Below are 19,120 nucleotides of genomic sequence, written 5' to 3'. Positions count from 1 at the left end.
AAGTTCAAGCTTACTTTTATAAAATTGCTCTAACAGTCTGCAAAAAAAAATAAGCCGGATCCAATTCGAAGATTAAGGAACAACGCAATCTGCAACATTAACTGAATTAGATAATTTTAGCTTAGCTTATACTGTCCGTTATACATTAAACGTGCATGCGTAAACGTATTATGCGCATGCGCACATGCGTATTCGCAGCCGTAAAGGTCTTACGTGTGTGCGTCAACGCGGCGCATGCGCAGAAAGTTTGTAGCTTTGAGGTCCGGATTATAGATCATTCCCGATTATGAGTGTCTGAATTAACGACTTTTGACAGTATAAACAAACATAACTAGCATTACAAATTTACGACTGACGGATAGCAGGTGTATTTAGGAAGAAAGAATTGCTCAATCTTGACTCTGCTGAAGGTTTAAGCAAAAAAAAATTGCCATTATAAATGATAAGTAACTTTTAATTTTGTACGCATATAAAACTACCGTGATTGCATTAATTTGTAAGTACTTGACTGTGAGATGGAAAAAAAAAAAAAAAAAGATGCTTTATAAATGGAAAAAAAAAAATTACAATGTATACATATTTTTTGTTTTAACCCTCCGAGTGGCACAGCTTTTTAAACTGCTCATGAAGACCTGTATTTAACGGCATATACTAGCTAAATTTGTATAATTACTTATTTTAACTGTTTTCAAAAACATTTATAAAGATAATATTTATATTATTAACCCTTTGCGATGCACTATACGTTATCGTCAGAATTTTAACAAAAAAAGATGTATGCAGTCTATTTAGTCCTAAAGGAGTATCCAGGTAAAATTTTGTAAAAGATGCACTTACCGTTTTAATTCTGTAGGTGTTCCATGAGGTGGAACACTGTGCCACCACAGCTTTTAAAAGTGCGACTAAGCGAGAATTGCAGTGAAGCATGAAAATGAGTAGAAGCGTTTGTATAAGAATGAAAAAACTCTGCATTATAGCTGTATATATGGTTTCCTGGATATACACAATATTCTTGAATATATATGGATAAATGAGATAAATACAAAAATATTTACAAATTTTCGGAAAGAGTGCTTCAGAAAGAGTTAGATCTCTCCACGCCATTTATGGAAAATTAATAATAAAAAAATTAACTATGATTACTATTGACAATAAAGGAAAAATAAGCCTATGATATATACATACACGAAAAATATATACACGATTATTGAAAATAAGCGGGAATGAGACTAAAAAGCGACAGCAAAAAATTCGCGCAGGTCTAAGTAAAGATGAGTCAAGCTACTAATAAAATTCCCGCCTAAAAACTAGTCCCAAAAAATTCGAGATGCCAATATCAGGGCTTTCATAACACAAAACACACCTCAGCCCTCAATACAGCTTTGTTTTAATTCATCCCCCCCCCAAAGCAACGAAAACAGAAAACGTAAACAACGGATGTTCTCTCCTAAGCACAGATGTTCTGATTCGTAACAGCATGAGATCGCTAAAGGCGCAGTGTTCCCGCTAATGGAACACCCGGGTTTATTCAATGGTTCTGCGTATGGTTTTTGTCTGAAAGATTAAAAAAAAATATAGAACAGATAATTTGGAGTACAGCCAGCAAAATTATGCCTAATTTTTTTTCCAAATAAAATTTTTTATATCATTAAAAAAATAGAGAAAATTACTTGAAAAAAAGTGGATTTTAATAACACATAATAAATGAAAATTCTGTGTCTTCTTGTGATATGCTGCTATCTACTGTTTAAAAAGAAAAGTTCAAAGTATATTATAAAAGCATTTTAATCTATTTATGGTTGAATTTGAAGGTTTCAGAAGAGATTCAATTTGGGTGTTCCATGTAGAGGAACACTGAGCCGCAAAGGGTTAAAGAAAGTTACAAAGCAAAATATTTTAAATTAGAAGTCAATATATATAAAGTCACAAAAAAATCTCATGACAGGATAAAGGTTGCCATGCTTGTCTGAGGGTGAATTAGGTATTCATTTAAAAAAAAAATTCAATTAATAAATCTACCTACAGGCAAGCTCGTATTTCTTTTGTTCAAATGGAAATTTTGGGCGTATTGCTATTTAACCTAATCTTAGTTGAAGAAATAATTTTTATGTGATAAGCACGCCAGTGTTGGCAAACATTTTATTTCTTGTTCGAGAAGCATAGCGAGCTGTTAGCACAGTGCATGCATGTATTCAAACTGTATAACAGCTTGATTTGATTTTGACTGATGATTTAAAATTCGGTGAAAACATACGCAATATTCAAACAGTATAGTGGATCAGTAAGAATTTGACTGATGATCATTGACATCCTTAAGTTTTAAGGATTTCACACGAGCAATCATGCATTTTTTTCTTCTCGAGATGTTTTATATAAGCAATTTTTATTCTTGGATTTCTTAGATATTAAATCACATTATGAAAAAAATTTGGGATATGAAAGATACGAATAGATGTACTACAATTTTTTTTTTTATGATTTTGGAAATGCAGAGGAAGAAAGCTGTTCTAGAGTGGTATAGGAAAACAGGTTTGACTGCATCTAAGTATCCAAAATGTGTGAACATGAGCATTTGTGTGATTGCAAGGGGTTGATTGAAGATATGAATAGTGTTGTTTAAGCAAGGTAGTGTGAATATACGTGTTGTTTACAAGAGTGCATGGAGAGGTTAGCAGTTTAAGCAGTTATTTGAACATTTGTGACAGTCTACAGCAGTGGTTCTTAACTGCAGGAATGCATTTTTGAGGGTGCGGGAGAAGCCCCTACCTAACCATAAAAGTTATTAAATATAATTTATTAAATTTCTTATAAAATATTTGTGTGTATTTTATTATGGCAAAGCACATGAGGGCTATCTGCCTAAGGGGAGGGATGCCTTCGTGGAGGACTTTCTAAGGGAAACTGGCTCGTATACATGTTACACATGGGGAAACCACGAAAACGCCCATGCAGCCAGCCCGTTCGCGGGATTCGAACCTCGGACCGAACTACCAGTGTTTAGCAACTTTACCGCTTGGTCCCTGGTGGGCTAATAAAATATTTGAAATCTGCAATAGTGTCCCCAATACTGAAGCTCATAAAAATTGGTAGCACCTAGCTCACTTATCGGCAAAAGACACAGGAAAGAGCCGGTGCCGATGGGCATATACGAAAAGGCATGAAACGCAACAAACGAACGCGAACAGGCAGCTAGGTGACGGAGAAAAGAAAAAAAACTTTGTTGGAATACAAGCGTGACCTTCGAGAAACCTCGATAGCCACGAAGCCACGATACAAGTGGAGAACGTTACCCCAGCTTGCGCATGCGCTGAGTTCAACATGTGCTACTGCAATTAAATCTACGAATTCACAGATTTGTATCTGCATCTACTGCGCCTGTGTTAGGTTGAGTCAACTATGGTGTCTGCGACATGTGTATTGTGTATTCTGACTTGTCCAGAAACCTCTCGAGACTAATACATTCTTAATTGCCCGTTCAAGCTGAACAGAATTCAGTGATATTACAAACGTAAGAACATTATATATATTATATTACATTATTTCTAAATAATTAAGTCGATTATAGTGAACCCCACTATGTCAAAAAAAAAAAAAAAAAAAAGACAATGGAACGATAAGTATGCCGGTTATGGATTTACCTGCACAACTGAAAAAGATGGCTTTGTGTTCCAAGATATTTTCAAACAGTAATCTCAAACCATCAAAGTTTTTAGAGCATTTCAACAATGTGCATGGTGGTAAAAAAGCGCATAGCATGAACAGCTTGAAGTCAAAGAAGGCGCAGTTTGATACCACTGGAACTATGCTAAAATTGTGCAGACCAGCAATTCAAAAACCTTTATTAGAAGAGTCATATCAAGTGGCATATTTATGTGGAAAAAAAAAAAAAAGAAAAGAAAAGAAAAAGGGGGAAAAAAAAAAAAAAAAGAAACCTCACACGGTCGCTGAAGAGTTGATTAAACCTTCTGCTTTAATTATTGCTAAAACAGTTTTAGATTCGGAAGCACATAAAAAAATCCAACAGATTCCATTATCGAATGATATTATACGATCACGAATACAAGATCTCAGTGAAGATATTTTAATGCAAGTAATTGAAGACATAAAAATCAGTCCACTAAAAATAAGCATGCAACTGGATGAGTCAACTGATGTTGATAATTGTAGCCAACTTTTGGTATTTGTCAGGTATGTGAAGGAAAAAGAGGTGATAGAAGAATTTCTATTTTGTGAGCCACTGGAGGTGAATACGAGAGGAATTGATATTTTCAATCACATCAAAGAATTTTTTACTAAATATCAATTACCAATGAATGTGATTGGCTCAATATGCACTGATGCCCTAGCAATGTTAGGCAAAAATTCAGGATTTTTTTCACACAAAATGAGAATTACCGGAAGTTATAATAACGCATTGCATGTTGCATCGTCATGCACTTGCGTCGAAAGCATTGCCAGAAAGTTTAAAACAACATCTAACTACAGCAGTAAATGTAGTAAAATACATCCGAGGGCGAGCGCTTAATCATCGCATTTTTCGTGCATTTTGCGAAGAAATCGGTGCTGATCATACCGTGCTCCTATATCACACCGAAATACGATGGTTATCTAAGGGTTGTATGCTTAACAGAGTTTTTGAATTGCGTGAGGAAATTATTCAATTACTGACTAGTCAAAACTGTTATTTAGTAAAAGATTTTGAGAGTAATGATGCAATGCTGAGGCTGGCTTACTTAGCAGATATATTTAGCCATTTAAATGAATTGAATCTATCAATGCAAGGATTTGGTATAAATATAATAATATCTAGTGAAAAATTATCTTCATTTATTGCAAAATTAGAAATTTGGATACGTCGAGTAGAAAAGGGGAATTTTGCAAACTTTCCCTTGCTTGATTCTGTTATTGCGAAAAATGAAAAGAATACAATTATACCCGACATTGTAATACATTTGAGACGATTGAGCGAATCATTCAATGGATACTTTTCTACTGGAAATATTACCAAAACTCAGAGATTGATACTGGATCCATTTCTATTTGACTTAAATTTGATGGATGATAGTGATCTGAAAAAAGATCAACTTATTGAAATGCAAGCAAGTGGACATATTCAAATGGAATTCGAACAATTAGAATTGCAACAGTTCTGGTGTTCACAGTTACAATGTTATCCAGAGTTGGCGAACGGAGCACTGCAGTTAGTCTTACCCTTTGCTACCACCTACTCGTGCGAAATGGGATTTTCATCGCTTTTGCATATAAATCTAAAGCGAGAAATCGCTTAAATGCAAGTGATGACTTACACGTATGTCTTTCAAAAAAGGAACCTCGCTTCGCCCATATAATAATGAACAAACAACAACACACTAGTCATTAATAAAAATAATATTGTTTTGTATTTATATAAAATGTACAATGTTTTTCAACAAACAATAAGTTTCGCAAAAAATGCACTTTTCTAGACTAAATAAATAAAAACACATTTTTCAATGGGGTGCGGGAGATATATTTTCAGATTCAATGGGGTGCGACTTGCTAGAAAGGTTAAGAAACACTGGTCTACAGATTCAAATATTTTGAAAGTAGTTCAAATGAGTTTGCTACAAATGAAATGAAGTTCATGAACATGTTGTTATTGACTGGTTTATGTTTTGCAGAGAGGTATGTCAGATGGCCGGGATCAATAAAAGTGTTTTTGGTGAAAAAGTAGTAATTGCTGAAGTGGCAAAAGTTTAAGTTTGGGAAAATGAAATATGGAAAGGGTAAGCCTGCAGATGGCTACTGAGTTGCTGGTCGAATTGAAAAGGAAATGAATAGTGTTTTCATAGAGGTTGAGAGCAGAACAAAAGAGAACCTTCCGAGCATCATTAAGAATTGTGTACTGCCGAGGACCACTGTTATATTGGACTACTGTAAAGAATATGACGGCTCTTGGAAGTAGGCTGCATACAATGGCATGTCAATAATAGCTTGACATTCAAACTCCCTGAGATGGGGGTGCATACAAATTCAAATGAAATGACTTCAGCAGTGAAACATGCCCTTTAAAATAATTTCAATCATATGGAGAATGAATCTGATTCCTATTTGGGAGAATATATGTAGAAAAGCTCAGTGAAGGAGAAAGCTGATGGACATGATCAAGCTTTATCTGCTGTGGGAAAAAAATGCATGGGAAAACTAATGTTATGAGAAAAATCTTGTCTTTTTGATAACGTATTGTCATTTTATACCCATTTCTTTGCAATGACTTGTAACTCAAGTCATTGCAAAGTAGTTCAACTGAACTGTGGACTGTGGACAAACTGAACTGAACTACAAACACGCGAAATTGACACTTCATGAAATTGTATCCAAACAGTGGGTTACAGTATATTTTCCCTGAAATTCTGTAGCAATCATTCTATTAGGAAGAAAGTGAAGAATCACCCACTGCTTGGCACAATTTTAGGAATTGCACAAACTCAGTATCTATATACACATCTACATACTTAAAAAAAAAAAAAACAGAGAATTGCACAAACTCGGGACTGCACACTCCCTTGACTTTGTCCATGTACACATCGATCTATTTTCATTTAAAAATTCAAAGGAACACCAAATTCTTCTTACTCTTGTAAAAAGATCAAACAAAACATGTTAAATAAGTGGTCGATTCTGCATTTCACTGAAGAATAAATTCAAAGCAATAATTCCCTTTAGCAATTTCATGTAAAGTACTGTATTCCTCCACAAATTTTAGAGCAGTTTCTATCACAGCCAGAAGATCACTCAAGTGCATATTTTGAAATTGAATTTCAGTCAAATATATCAAGATTCATCTATGAAAGCTGCTGTAAATTGGTATAAATGGTAACAAACAAACAAAACAAAACAAAACTTGCATGAAAAAGGAAGTGGCTAAAGTGCATAATCGTCCACTTATTTGTTTGGTGCTTTTTACAAGAGTAAGAAGTGGATTTTCATTGACTTTTTAAGTGAAAATAAGTCGATGTGTACATGGATACTGAGTATGTGCAATTCTTAAAAATGTGCCAAGCAGTGGGCGATTCTGCAATTTCTCCAAGGAAGCTTGTTGCACATTGTTATATGTGCAATTGCTAAATTTGGCGACTTCAACTATGGTAATTCCTCCAATATGTAAATACAAAATTTTTAAATAACTTAAACTAATATATATATAACTTTCTAATTTTAGAAATTTTTTTATGCAGTATTATACCATGGACAGCTATCCAATCATTTACAGATTCTCCAGGAGGCACTTTTACAGCTTCTCGAAGATTTATGCCAGAATTCAAAGATGCTTGAGCTTGTTTATGAAGAGAATATCTTAAAGTCCCCGGCTCGAATTTCTTTTTTGGCCGAAAAGTCTTAAAAACAACAGATTAAATTAGCAAAAATATTAGTTTACAGAACTTTAAATATAGCAAATTGTCATTCATAAGGTATTTAAATAAGAAATTAACTAAAGATCCTGAAAAACAATACATTATTTAAATAACAAAAACACTTAAGTGTCATAAAATATACAGAGTGAATTTATGTCATAATTAAATTAAATGTTCAGTGAATGAAAAGACTACTAAAATAAATAAGTTTTTAATAAAATTTTAATTACGATAATATAAAAATGCTGAAAAAGATAAATACCTCCTAAAAGAAAATGGAACTAAAAATATTTGTAATTATTATATTAGTTGATCAGAGTATTCAGATGTTTTAATTTTTAATAAGATTTGATTATTAACTCAGACAAAGACAATAATTAACAAATTAATTCTCGAAACTAGATTAATTATTGCTGAATAGTATCAGATATGTACGAAAGCAATACCGGCTATATTAAAATATATCCTCTGATAACAAGAGAACATAAAACATACCTTCCTCTTGTGGAAAAACTCCATGAAGTTTGCCATATCCTAACGCATCTCATTTAAGACAGCAAATTTCCGGCTAACTTTATCATGCGGAAAACACTTGCATCCTCTTGTATCTACTCTTCCGGCCAAGGGCATTTACCACCAAAACAGAGATGAGCTAACGAATAAACAAGGAAGAAAACGAAGAACTGCTCTGTTTCTCCACCCACACATCAAGGATATTCAATCATCAAGGATATGCAACTCAATAATACTTTTTTTAATGTGTGCATTACAGTTATAAATCATAAAAAATACAATATCACTGGAAATATATTAGAATATTTGTAAATAAAACTTCATTTCTTTCAGAGTTGGACAAAATCATCACGGTATCAATTTCTTTCGCTTTTTCCTACCAGCAGGTTAAAAGACATTTAGCATAGTGCAACACGAAACAATCTCAAAAGTGGTGCGGTTATACATTGCATCATATGCCTCGGCTCAAACCGCGTTGTGTGGTGTACTAGCGTGTTTAGTGTTGTTTCATTGTGATTTCTGTATTTTTTTCAAACTTTGTAAAGTAAGTTTAATTCTTATGACCGAATTTATAGTTTCTTATATATCAGAGTATATCTTTTTGTTGCTTGTTGTGAAAAAAATTATTATTTTAGTGTAGACTGATTAAATTTTAATTAATGAAATTGTTTCATGAGAGAAGTGCATGTAATAAAATCATGTGGGGTTTCCTTTCTTAAAGAACTTGTTGGCGACAGCGCATTTTTGTCGACCCTTCCCCAATTTTAAATTTTGAAAAAATGTTATAATTTTTTTCATTATTTGTAAGTTTAATGCGAGATGTTTCTCATGCATAAAGAAATACAATGAAGAAGTTACAAACTCTTTTTCAAAAAATAAAGTAATTTGGGGCATAAAGAATTTGTTTAACCATGATATTTGGTGAACAGCGTGATATTAAGGATATGTAAGCTAAAAATTAGCTATTTGATCATATTAAGTATTTTGAAGTCAAATGTGGCTTGTTAAACATGATAATTAGCACAGTTAAATTCAGGCTAGCAGAAAAGTGTGATATTAAACATATGCAAGTAAAAAAAAGCCGGTTAAACGCGATTTTTCATACAGTTAAATTGAGGTTGGTAGAAAAACATAATTTTAAATGTATGAAACTAAAAATTAGCATAAAAAGGTAAAATAAATATTAGTATTATTATTAAAATACATTTCTAATTAACTCTATTACTAAAGCGAGTTTTAAAAAACTTTTATACAATACTTCATTTGTTCTTTCAGATTTTTATGGCCCTGAAAAGGGCTTTTTTTCAAAAACTGGACCGTTGAGTAAATTGCCGGACAATTAGTAATTACATGTAAAATTCCCGCGAATGCAAAACCATTTGAGTATGTGATCAGCTAGATTTGCTTTATGAAGATCATTTCATACGGGAAATGGAAGAAATTTACTTTAAGAGTAAAACAAAATAAATTTTATGAGTTTATCATTTTGCTTTCAGAGGCAGCCTGTTCATTGTGTGGTCTGGATATGTGCACCATTTGCCTAGTTAATGAAATCTGTGAAATTATTTACAGCCTAATGCACACACATAATATCCATGCCTGCCCAAGAATGAATGTTTACCATTCATCAGTCATAATAATTGTTCCTTTTGTCATGTGCTTCTTAATTAGCAGCATCAAAATCTCTGCTAATCTGTTATTTGCTGTAATCATGTTTTCAATGAAGGCAATAATTTTAAGACACCATAGACAACCATCTGTCTCCAACAACTTCCTTAATTACACAAAAATATTTCTATCTGGTCATTGTAAAAAAAAAAAAAAAAAAAAAAAAAAAAAAATCATGAAATATAGCATAAAAATCAGAGAAAATAATAGTAAATAATTAAAGAATAAGTTATGTGTGCAAAGGCCAACAAGGAATGTCATATTTCAAAAAAAAAAAAAAAACTAAAGAGGAATGGTTGCTATCTCTGAACAAGTGAATCCATTGGATTACAAGTTTTGAAGTATTATCACCATTGTTCATAGTATTTTATCAGGTCCTTTGCAGAAGTGCTTCTAGCCCTTTCAGCGGGATTCAAATCCCAGTTAAACTTTGTAAAAAAAAAGATCCAGATTTTACTCCAAGAGCATCGGAAAGGATGCTGACTGAAAATTACCAGAAACTACCTTAATCCTCGTATAATTCATGGCTACTGAAATATTATAATCATTCTACATTACATTTGCAATAAGATGAAATTTTTATTGCAGTAGAATCTTATTTAATTGGCTGCGATGGGACCTTATCAACTCTAGATAAGAAGTTTGGTTTAATCCTAGTATCCGGTGCACAAGGTATTGGGCGACTTTATGATGAGCAGTAAAAGGGACATATGCGATGAGTAGCTAAACAAGTCATTTTGGTGTTAGCGATAATTTTCAAAATCGCGCCAAGGCTGCACCGTATACTAGGATTTAACCTTAGGTTTTTCTGGATGACTTCATTTCTTGAATTTATGTTGTAAAATTTATAGCATTTAGTTTTGAGTTAAAGCTCCCTTCCTATCTATCCTAATTTCAGCTTAAAATTCCTTACCATAACATGTTTTTAGAATCGCGTTTAATGCAAATGAGTAGGAGTAGTATTCGAAGTTCCAGTGACTTAGAATTTGAGTTTCTGGCTAGCGCACTTTTGTCTTTTGGCCACATCTCTCTAATCTATTACTATGCTCTGCCCTATTAGTTAGCCATTAGTTAAGTTCTTATTTCTTATAATTTTGAGTTTAAGCGCAAGTAGGGCTTTGTTGTACGTTCTGAGAAAGGAGCCATCTGTTAATCCTTATTTTGAGCAATAAAGGTTAATTAACATTTCTTGAGCTTTACGTTTCTGTTACTGAACTTGAGCAATTATTTGCTTAGCAGTTCTAGGTTCCACCACACTTAATCATTAGATAAAAAGGAAGGAACTTCGCAACGTGTTCATGTTTTTGGGTGAAATGCTATTGGTAGAAATTGCAGCATGGTCTGCTCATGTTTTTCAAACTATTGATCACAAATAAATAATAATAAAAGTTGTCCAGATTATTTAAAATTAAAACACATTACTCAATTTTATATTTCAGAAAAGAAAATTAAACATTTTAAAATTACCATATACATTATTTATAAAGTTTATGACCCACAACGTTTGCCGACAGTGAAAGTAATGTTCTTTATCTTTTCAGCAAGTGAATATATATATATATATATATATATATACAACATCTTTCATTGTGAATTGTTTCTGAAAATCATGAATAGTACTTTTAATAACACAGGAAAAGGAATTGGTAATTTATATTACTCCTTGGCTAGGTTGAGAGAAACATAACAAATGTTTTCCACATTTAAATCTTCAGCTAAAGTATGGCACAGCTGTTGTCTAATAAAAGAATCACTTTTCTGTATAATGATATTATTAAATGCTTCTTCACGCTTGCACAAATGCATTACGAGACCATTCCCGGTATATACAGTCAAAAGTCGTTAATCCGGACTCAAGTCCTATAATTGCTGTGTCTACAGACTAATTTGTCAATCGAAATTTTTTCGTTTTCAATAACTCTCACTTTTTTCGCTATTCGAAGCGAATTATAAAGACGAGGAATTTGATTTAAATAATATCAAAGATGGAGTACATCGAGATGAATTACTACATTTAGTAAGGAATTATAAGCCAAATAAAATAAAAACATCTGTCCTGAAGATAAGGATAGTGCTGACAGATAAACTTCCAATTCATTGCGCGCCCGCTGCCGTGGCGTTAAAGATAAACAAAGTTTAGATAAACAAACGTTAAAGTTTAGATAAACAAAGGATATGCCTTTATCCATTTTTTGTAGCAATTCCACTTTTTGTTTAATGAACTTTGAAACATACTTTCGCTTTGTAGATCCTTTACATATTAATAAATATATATCAGATATTCTATTTGACATAATCGAAAGTTCAAGTTTACTTTTATAAAATTGCTCTAACAGTCTGCAAAAAATAATAAGCCAGATCCAGTTAGAAGATTAAGGAACAACGCAATCTGCAACATTAACTGAAATAGATAATTAGTTAATTTTAGCTTAGCTTATACCGTTCGTTATACATTAAACGCGCACTTGTAAACGTATTTTGTGCACGTGCACAAGCATATTCGCAGCCGTAAAGGTCTTATGCGTATGCGTCAACGCGATGCATGCGCAGAAAGTTTGTAGCTTTGAGGTCCGAATTAACGACTTTTGACTGTATAGCAATTTATCTGTGGGTTCTTTTATGACTGATAATGGGCAGGTAATTTTTTTTGAAGCACCAGTGTTTGTTGTATGGACATACTATTAATAATCCATAATAATTTTGATGTGCACTGTGCAAAAAAAAGGAGGGAACACCTCTGTTTTTCCCTTTCTACTGGGCCGATTGACAAAATTCAAATTGTGTTTTTTATGTCTTGAAAGTGTGACTTAGGATATATATTAGATTTGGTTAATCTTTGGATTATGGTAACTTGGCGATTTTTGGCGAAAATTTGGCAACCAACACTGCTACAGCAACCTTCTACTTTTCGCTTGCGCCGCCATTTTGTCTTCACGAAGTAAAGACATGTTTCTTTTCTTTTTATTTACTCAACATTTTTTCCAACAATCTGCTAGCCGAATTACGCTTATGCTAGAAATTTTATGGAACAAAAGTGCTTAATCATGACGAATATTAACTGCAAAATTGGGAGAATGTGCAGAATCGCAAACTCCTTGCCGCGTTTTTCAGAATGGCAAATACACGGTAACCATGTACATGTCGACCTATTTTCACTTAAAAAAAATCCCAGAATTGCACAAAAATGGTACTGTGCACACTCTTTATCCATGTACACTGCTTTTTTCTAATAAATTAGAAAAATTTGCACGAAAATGCAGGAAAATTTTGTGAATCTTTAAAGTCGGTAAAAAGGGCATATATAAAATCACCTGATCGCGTAAAAGTATATACCCTTTCCAAGGATGAACATTTGCACGTATAAAATAAATAAAATATCCAAAATCTTTTCCCTCCAAATTATCTATTATAAACGTCACCTGCGAATTTATAACGCAAAAATTAAAAATGGTTGCAAATACTTAGTGTCAAATATTTAAATTATTGCCATGCATGTTTACTTCTACTGAAACGTATTCCAAAATGCTACAAACATATAATTCACAAAATCACTATCATTTAATTAAAATATAATTAAATTATAAAACACTGTTTAAAATATAAATAAACACATACATTAAATTAATAAAAATTAGCCTAAAATATTAATTACTTTAAACTAATTCATTGCTAATAACAATTTTCCAATAATAGCATATTAATTTATTCATTTCTTATATTTAGAACAATGCATAAAAATAATATCTTCAAATGATTAAAAATATTAACGTACCGAATCTTCTTCAGAATCTCAATCGTATTCTTATGTGGGCTTGTTTCAGGATCTTTAAAATCATACTTGTGGTTAACAGCAAGATGTTGAAAACCTTCATCCTCCAAACAGGCGTATTGACTTCCACTAATCAGATATTATTATTGTACCCAGTAGAATATACTGCTTAAGAAAACTTGAAAAGCAATCTTTACTTCTATCTCGCACAACCTTAAAAAAACACTTATTATTACCCCTTTCAGTCCCACTAAATACCCACTTTAGATAAGGCCATGGGATCCAAAAATTAAGCAACACTCTTTCACACAACACAGAATGAAGCTAAATACAAAATGTTATAAAGTACTGCAGATATTTTTCCAGATTTCCCTCCTCTTCCGATTAAAGAACTGTGATTCGTCTATATATGTCACATGGCATATCTCATGATCTCTCATTTCTCTCGGACAAAATAATCCACAATTGGAACTGGGTACTTCTCACATTATTGCCAAAGTCCTAGGTAATAACCTTTATCGCCTACCAAAATGTCGCCAAACTGCCTGTTCCCATATCCCAAAGATTAGCCTTAGATTTATATATAGCATTGTTCTAATATAGGTATTTTGACACAAAATAAGACTTTTTCTGAAATGACATGCCAATTTTTTTCCATATTTCAATTTTATGACTCAAACTATGCCTAAATAATAAATTTTGTAAAACTTGGTGCAAAATATAAAGAGAAATTCAAAAATTTATCTTGGAACATTTTTTTTTTTCAATTGCTTGGTGAACTTCTTAGTTTATAGCAACCTAATATTTTCCTTTGCTTTTTTTCATTGTAAACGAGCAGGAAAAAATCATCATTCATACTTTCAAATAATTTTAACAAAGTGCTTAAACCACATTTGGCATTATTATCTCTTACAACAAACAAATATGCCAAATTTCAAAACGTGGCAATATGTAAATTCACGTATATTGTACGAAATTTTGAATAAAAACTCTAATTTTTTGCAGGTATACTTAGAAATATATTTATTTTAAGATGATGGTAAAAATTTTGTAGATTGTAATTTAAAATTTTTTCGAAAAATTTATAAAAATACAAATTTTTAAAATAAATCATTGAAAATAGACTTATTTATTTTGAATGAACCTAAATTTTGAAATGTGAAAGGAAGAATCAAATAAGTTGAATAAAAAAAGAGAGATTAATAAATATATACTAAATTCAATTAGCACTGAGCAGGTAAAATTTTGAGAGCTAATTTTTTTAGAAACTACTGCGATTTTTACAAAACTTGGCAATTTGACATAATTTGACTTGTAGAATCAAAGTATGGGAAAAAATTGGCATGTCATTTCAGAAAAAGTCCGATATTATGAAAAATGCAAGTTGAATTTCATCAATCAGCCCAGTAGAAAGGGCCTTTTTTTTTTTTTTTTTTTTTTTTCCCCCCGCAGTGTACATGCAGCATTTCCACATATCCTGAGAGTCGTCCAGATTTTCTTCAACTATAGTGGATTCTATCAGCATTGTGAATTTATAGAGTTATCTTGTTTCTTTATTACATATTTATTCATATTCATCCATTAATTTAATTCTGCTGCTCTTTTATTTATTTTCTCCATCAAATCCAATTTTAACTGAAAGTGAGACTATTTTTCTTGCGTTTTGCCGTAATATCCATAGCAAAACTACATGGTAAAGCATACACCTAGAAATACATGGAGGTAAGAAAAGGAGTGGCCAGCTCGGCACTAAGAGTGAAGCACTGCTTCGAAACTTCAGTCTCCAGATGGGTGTTTTTTGTTTACATTCAGCAGCTCCCTTGAGAGCGCTTCAATAGTATTTCGACACACGACAGTTCCATCAGATCGAAAAACTGGACATATTTGCATAAAAGAAATATTCATTGTGTGATGGATAATAGCAATTTGTATAATTTAGCGACATTTACGCAAAAATCACATCTTGGTTATTTTTCAATAATTAACAACAGCGATTTTGATTATGAATTTGGGTGAATCTTCGAATTATGGTAACTTAAAGAAAATTTGCCAACCAACCTTGCTACAGCAACCTTTTTATGCCATTTTTTTTCCCCTCAACATTTTTTCCAACAATCTGCTAGCCGAATTACCCTTATGCTAAAACTTTTATGGAACAAAAGTGCTTAATCATGACGAAGATTAGGTGTGAAATGGCGAGAAAGTGCAGAATCGCCCACTGCTTCGCACATTTTTTAGAATTGCACATACGCGGTATCCATGTACGTGTCGACCTATTTTCACTTAAAAAAACATCCCAGAATTGCACAAAAATCGCATTGTGCACACGCTTGACTTTATCCATCTACAGATCGACCTATTTTCACTTCAAAAGTCAAAGAAAATTGACAAAAATCTAATTGTTCTTATTCTTGTAAAAAGTGGCAAACAAATAAGTGGGCGATTCTGCACTTTAGCAGCGAAATTGTTTCTAAGTGCTTATTAGCTAAAATCACGATTGGAATTTTCTGGAAAATGTCTCACGATCTCTCATTTCTCTGAGACAAAATAATCTGTCGAACTGTATACTTCTCAGATTATTGCTAAAGTCCTACCTAGTAACCTTTATCGCCTTACCAAAATGTTGCCAAACTACCTGTTACCATATTCCAAAGAGTAGCCTGAATTTGTTTTATAAAATTTTAAGCTGTTGAACTACAAAAATATAGATTTTAACAAAAATGTTATGCTTTAAGAATAAAAAATACCTTACGGTACCTTTAAAATTGTATACATGTTTCGATACCATTGATAGAATATTCGCTACTTTTTTTTATGTTCCAAACACCAAAATGTTTCAAATAAATAATTTTTTTTTGTCTTCCACATATTATTGTGACATGTACTTTTAAAAATTTTTTAGAGGATTTATAGTTGCTCATTTTATTTTTATATAACTTAAAAATAATCATTTTGGGTCTACATGTTTTGCTTATTTGGGTTAATTAAAAAATAAAATTACCACTAAATGCTGCAATCCTCGACAAAATTAATAAATGTACACATAGATATGCCAATAAGCTAACTTTTTCTTGATTTATAACCACACATTTGAAAAAATTATATACAATTTCGCATAAATGTATGGAACAGAAGATGGATACATTTGCGAATTCCATGGAAGTATTATGTGTGGTCAAGATGATGTGACCATCGGAACGTGCCACATCATCAAGACAGATTAAGAATTTGAAAATAGGGTAATCGACAGAGGGGAAAACATTTATGTTTCCTGCCAAATGAGGTCCGATCATGAATGGCCCTCTTATTGATTGTTCGTACTGGAAAGCAATCTGTTAAAAGGTATTGTAAGGCGAATTCTACAAGATGCGTACTTAAGTAATAAAAAAGAGTTTTAGAATATATATTGTTGAAATTAAGGGTAAAAAAAAATCTGATAAGTATAATTAAAAGTCTCCTTAAATTTTATAATAACTCAGTTACAAGTTTTAACTAATATTTAAAAAAAATCCTTATTTTATTCCCTTTCAGAAATATTCTGAGAAAGTTAAGTACTATTTAAAGTATTTAGCTATTAAAATAAAAGGTGCTCTAATTTGAAATGAACCAAATAGAGCATTAATTATAAATTGACATAGATTTTTTGATTTAAAATATGCCTCAGAAGCTAAAAAATCATGTCATATATGATAAAGTATTTTAAGAAGAGGATCTATAAAGACAAAAGAAATAATGCATAATTTTAATATTAACAATACAATAAACTTTGATCTTAACTTTTGTAATCCTTAACCCAATAAAATCGAATTACCTTAAAAATTTTTTTCTAATATATAATTAAGGAAAACTTGCAAAAATATTTCATTCAAATTAAACCATTCTGAGCAAACTGTGCTGTGAAAAGTATAGCATTTAATTCTGTTTAGAATGAAATGTTGTTTTAAAATGTATTATTTTCATATACTTAGGACTCTGAAATATTGCAGAAAAAGAAAATGTATGCATTTATATATATATTTACAACATCGTTACAAATTATTTACATCTGATTGTGTCAAAAACCCATTGAACTTAAAGGTAAATGACCCAATGTTTTGGTCACCGTGAAGAATCACCAGTGCTTCAAAGCAGTGTATTATGAAAACCGATTAGGGCCACTCCATCTTATTTCCTACCTCTATGTACAAATGTAGTCCAATGGTACAAGTTGAAGGTTCCATCTGTGCTACTTATGAAACTAGCCATGTGAACTCTCTTAAACAGTGAACTGTTGGAAGTATTGTGGAACCACATGGGCATGTGACACGCCTTTACATATGACAATGTTTCTAAGTTAACCTATTTCGGTTCCCCTCCCCCCCACAGGCCTAAATTTCTGATTTAAATTTAAACCCTTGAAAATTGAAGTATTTTGATGATATCAGTTAATTTGGATGTTGGTTGTGATAGATTTTACTGTATATAGGCATCTAAAGATGTTAGTGCATGCCAGAATTAGAAATATTACTTTTGCTATTGTTTTAAAACTGCGTGTTACTGAGTTTTACTTTGAATTGACCCTATTATAAGCAAGATGAAACTGATAGTTGCTTTTATTTTCAGTATGGATGATGATGCAGAATGTTACAAATTATGGAGAATTAGGCGAACTATCATGCAGGTTGTAAAATATTTATATTTCTTATTTTGTTTAACACTGAGAATATCAGATATATGTATGGAATTTGTATCAAATTATTATTTATGTGATTTATATTTTTTGCCATTATTACTTTTCATAATAATACCATTCAATATGTAAGTTCATTTATTTTTTGTAATTTAGTATAAATGTAAATTCATTTACTTTTCATAATTTCATCAATTTTAATTATCAGTTAAATAACAGAAAATATTGGTTATTATTCCTGAATCATAGTTACAAGTATTTTTGTACTACTAAATTGGTGACTGAAGTGATGTACGAATATTGATTTTAAGTACGATGATGAATTTTTCTTGAATTCACTGAGCTTATTTTATGTTCTTCTATCTAGAAAGTGTAATATGTAGTTATAGTTCTAAACTTTTCCCAGAATTATCTAAAATCATTACAAATTGTTACAGGTTGTTCCTAATGTTAAAAAAATTCTATTAGAAAGATTTGAAGAACTTTTCCAAAATATTTTTATGATAAAAATCAGGTCTGTGCACTCGGAGTCATGGAGTTGGAATCAGAGTCTGGCAAAATTCGGGGTAAAAGGAGTCTGAGCTGGAGTCGCTAAAAACAGATCAACTCGGACTCTAGTTTTTGTTGGACAGTTTGAATTTGAAATGAAATTAAAATGAATTGAAAAAAAAAAAAATAATGACAAACTAAGTTTTTATTTCTATTATGGACTATATGCATTAATAAATAGTTATTTTCGATTTTATTGACATGTTAATAAATAAATATAAGGGAGGAGGATGGATGTGATATTTGCCATTAGTGATTAAACTGATTCATTTAGTTATAAATATCACTGGTAAATTTAGGTAAGCAGCAATAGCAGCAAGAACTCCCAAAATTGATGCCATTCTTAGGAAGTGAGCAAGAAAAGGAGCAATTATTGATCAAGCAATGCAATAAGGAAATACATATTTGATGATAAAGAGGTTGTTAGAATTATGTTTTTTAGAAGATAAAGATAACCCTAATGTTTCACTAACAGACTGTGGAATGATCTTGCAGAATAGGAAACTCTTCTTTCTACACCATATACAGCCACAAAAAAGTTGCAATCTGAAGAATTGA

General features: G+C 31.8%; 2 protein-coding genes across 4 annotated transcripts in view; one reads left to right on the top strand and one right to left on the bottom strand.

Moving 5' to 3' along the window:
* The window catches only part of LOC118194659 (MOB kinase activator-like 3), a 60,614-nt gene extending 52,541 nt beyond the window's left edge, over nt 1-8,073 (bottom strand). For all 3 annotated transcript variants that reach the window (XM_085827657.1, XM_035365828.2, XM_085827659.1), the window contains exons 1-2: nt 7,890-8,073; nt 7,226-7,376 (exon numbers count right to left, since the gene is read on the bottom strand). In XM_085827657.1, the coding sequence (XP_085683783.1) occupies nt 7,226-7,376; nt 7,890-7,925 (187 nt within the window). In that variant the 5' untranslated portion in view covers nt 7,926-8,073. The remainder of the gene's footprint in view (nt 1-7,225; nt 7,377-7,889) is intronic.
* A 241-nt stretch (nt 8,074-8,314) lies between these two features.
* Nucleotides 8,315-19,120, top strand: part of Polr2E (DNA-directed RNA polymerases I, II, and III subunit Rpb5) — a 45,769-nt gene continuing 34,963 nt past the window's right edge. Inside the window, exons 1-2 of the mRNA XM_035365829.2 lie at nt 8,315-8,451; nt 17,947-18,004. Of these exons, the coding sequence (XP_035221720.1) occupies nt 17,948-18,004 (57 nt within the window). The 5' untranslated portion in view covers nt 8,315-8,451; nt 17,947. The remainder of the gene's footprint in view (nt 8,452-17,946; nt 18,005-19,120) is intronic.

Source organism: Stegodyphus dumicola, chromosome 12 (genome assembly GCF_044657685.1).
Source record: "Stegodyphus dumicola isolate Sdum_Otavi_A_Nest chromosome 12, ASM4465768v1".
Taxonomy (NCBI): domain Eukaryota; kingdom Metazoa; phylum Arthropoda; class Arachnida; order Araneae; family Eresidae; genus Stegodyphus; species Stegodyphus dumicola.
This window is presented reverse-complemented; position numbering and strand designations above follow the sequence as displayed.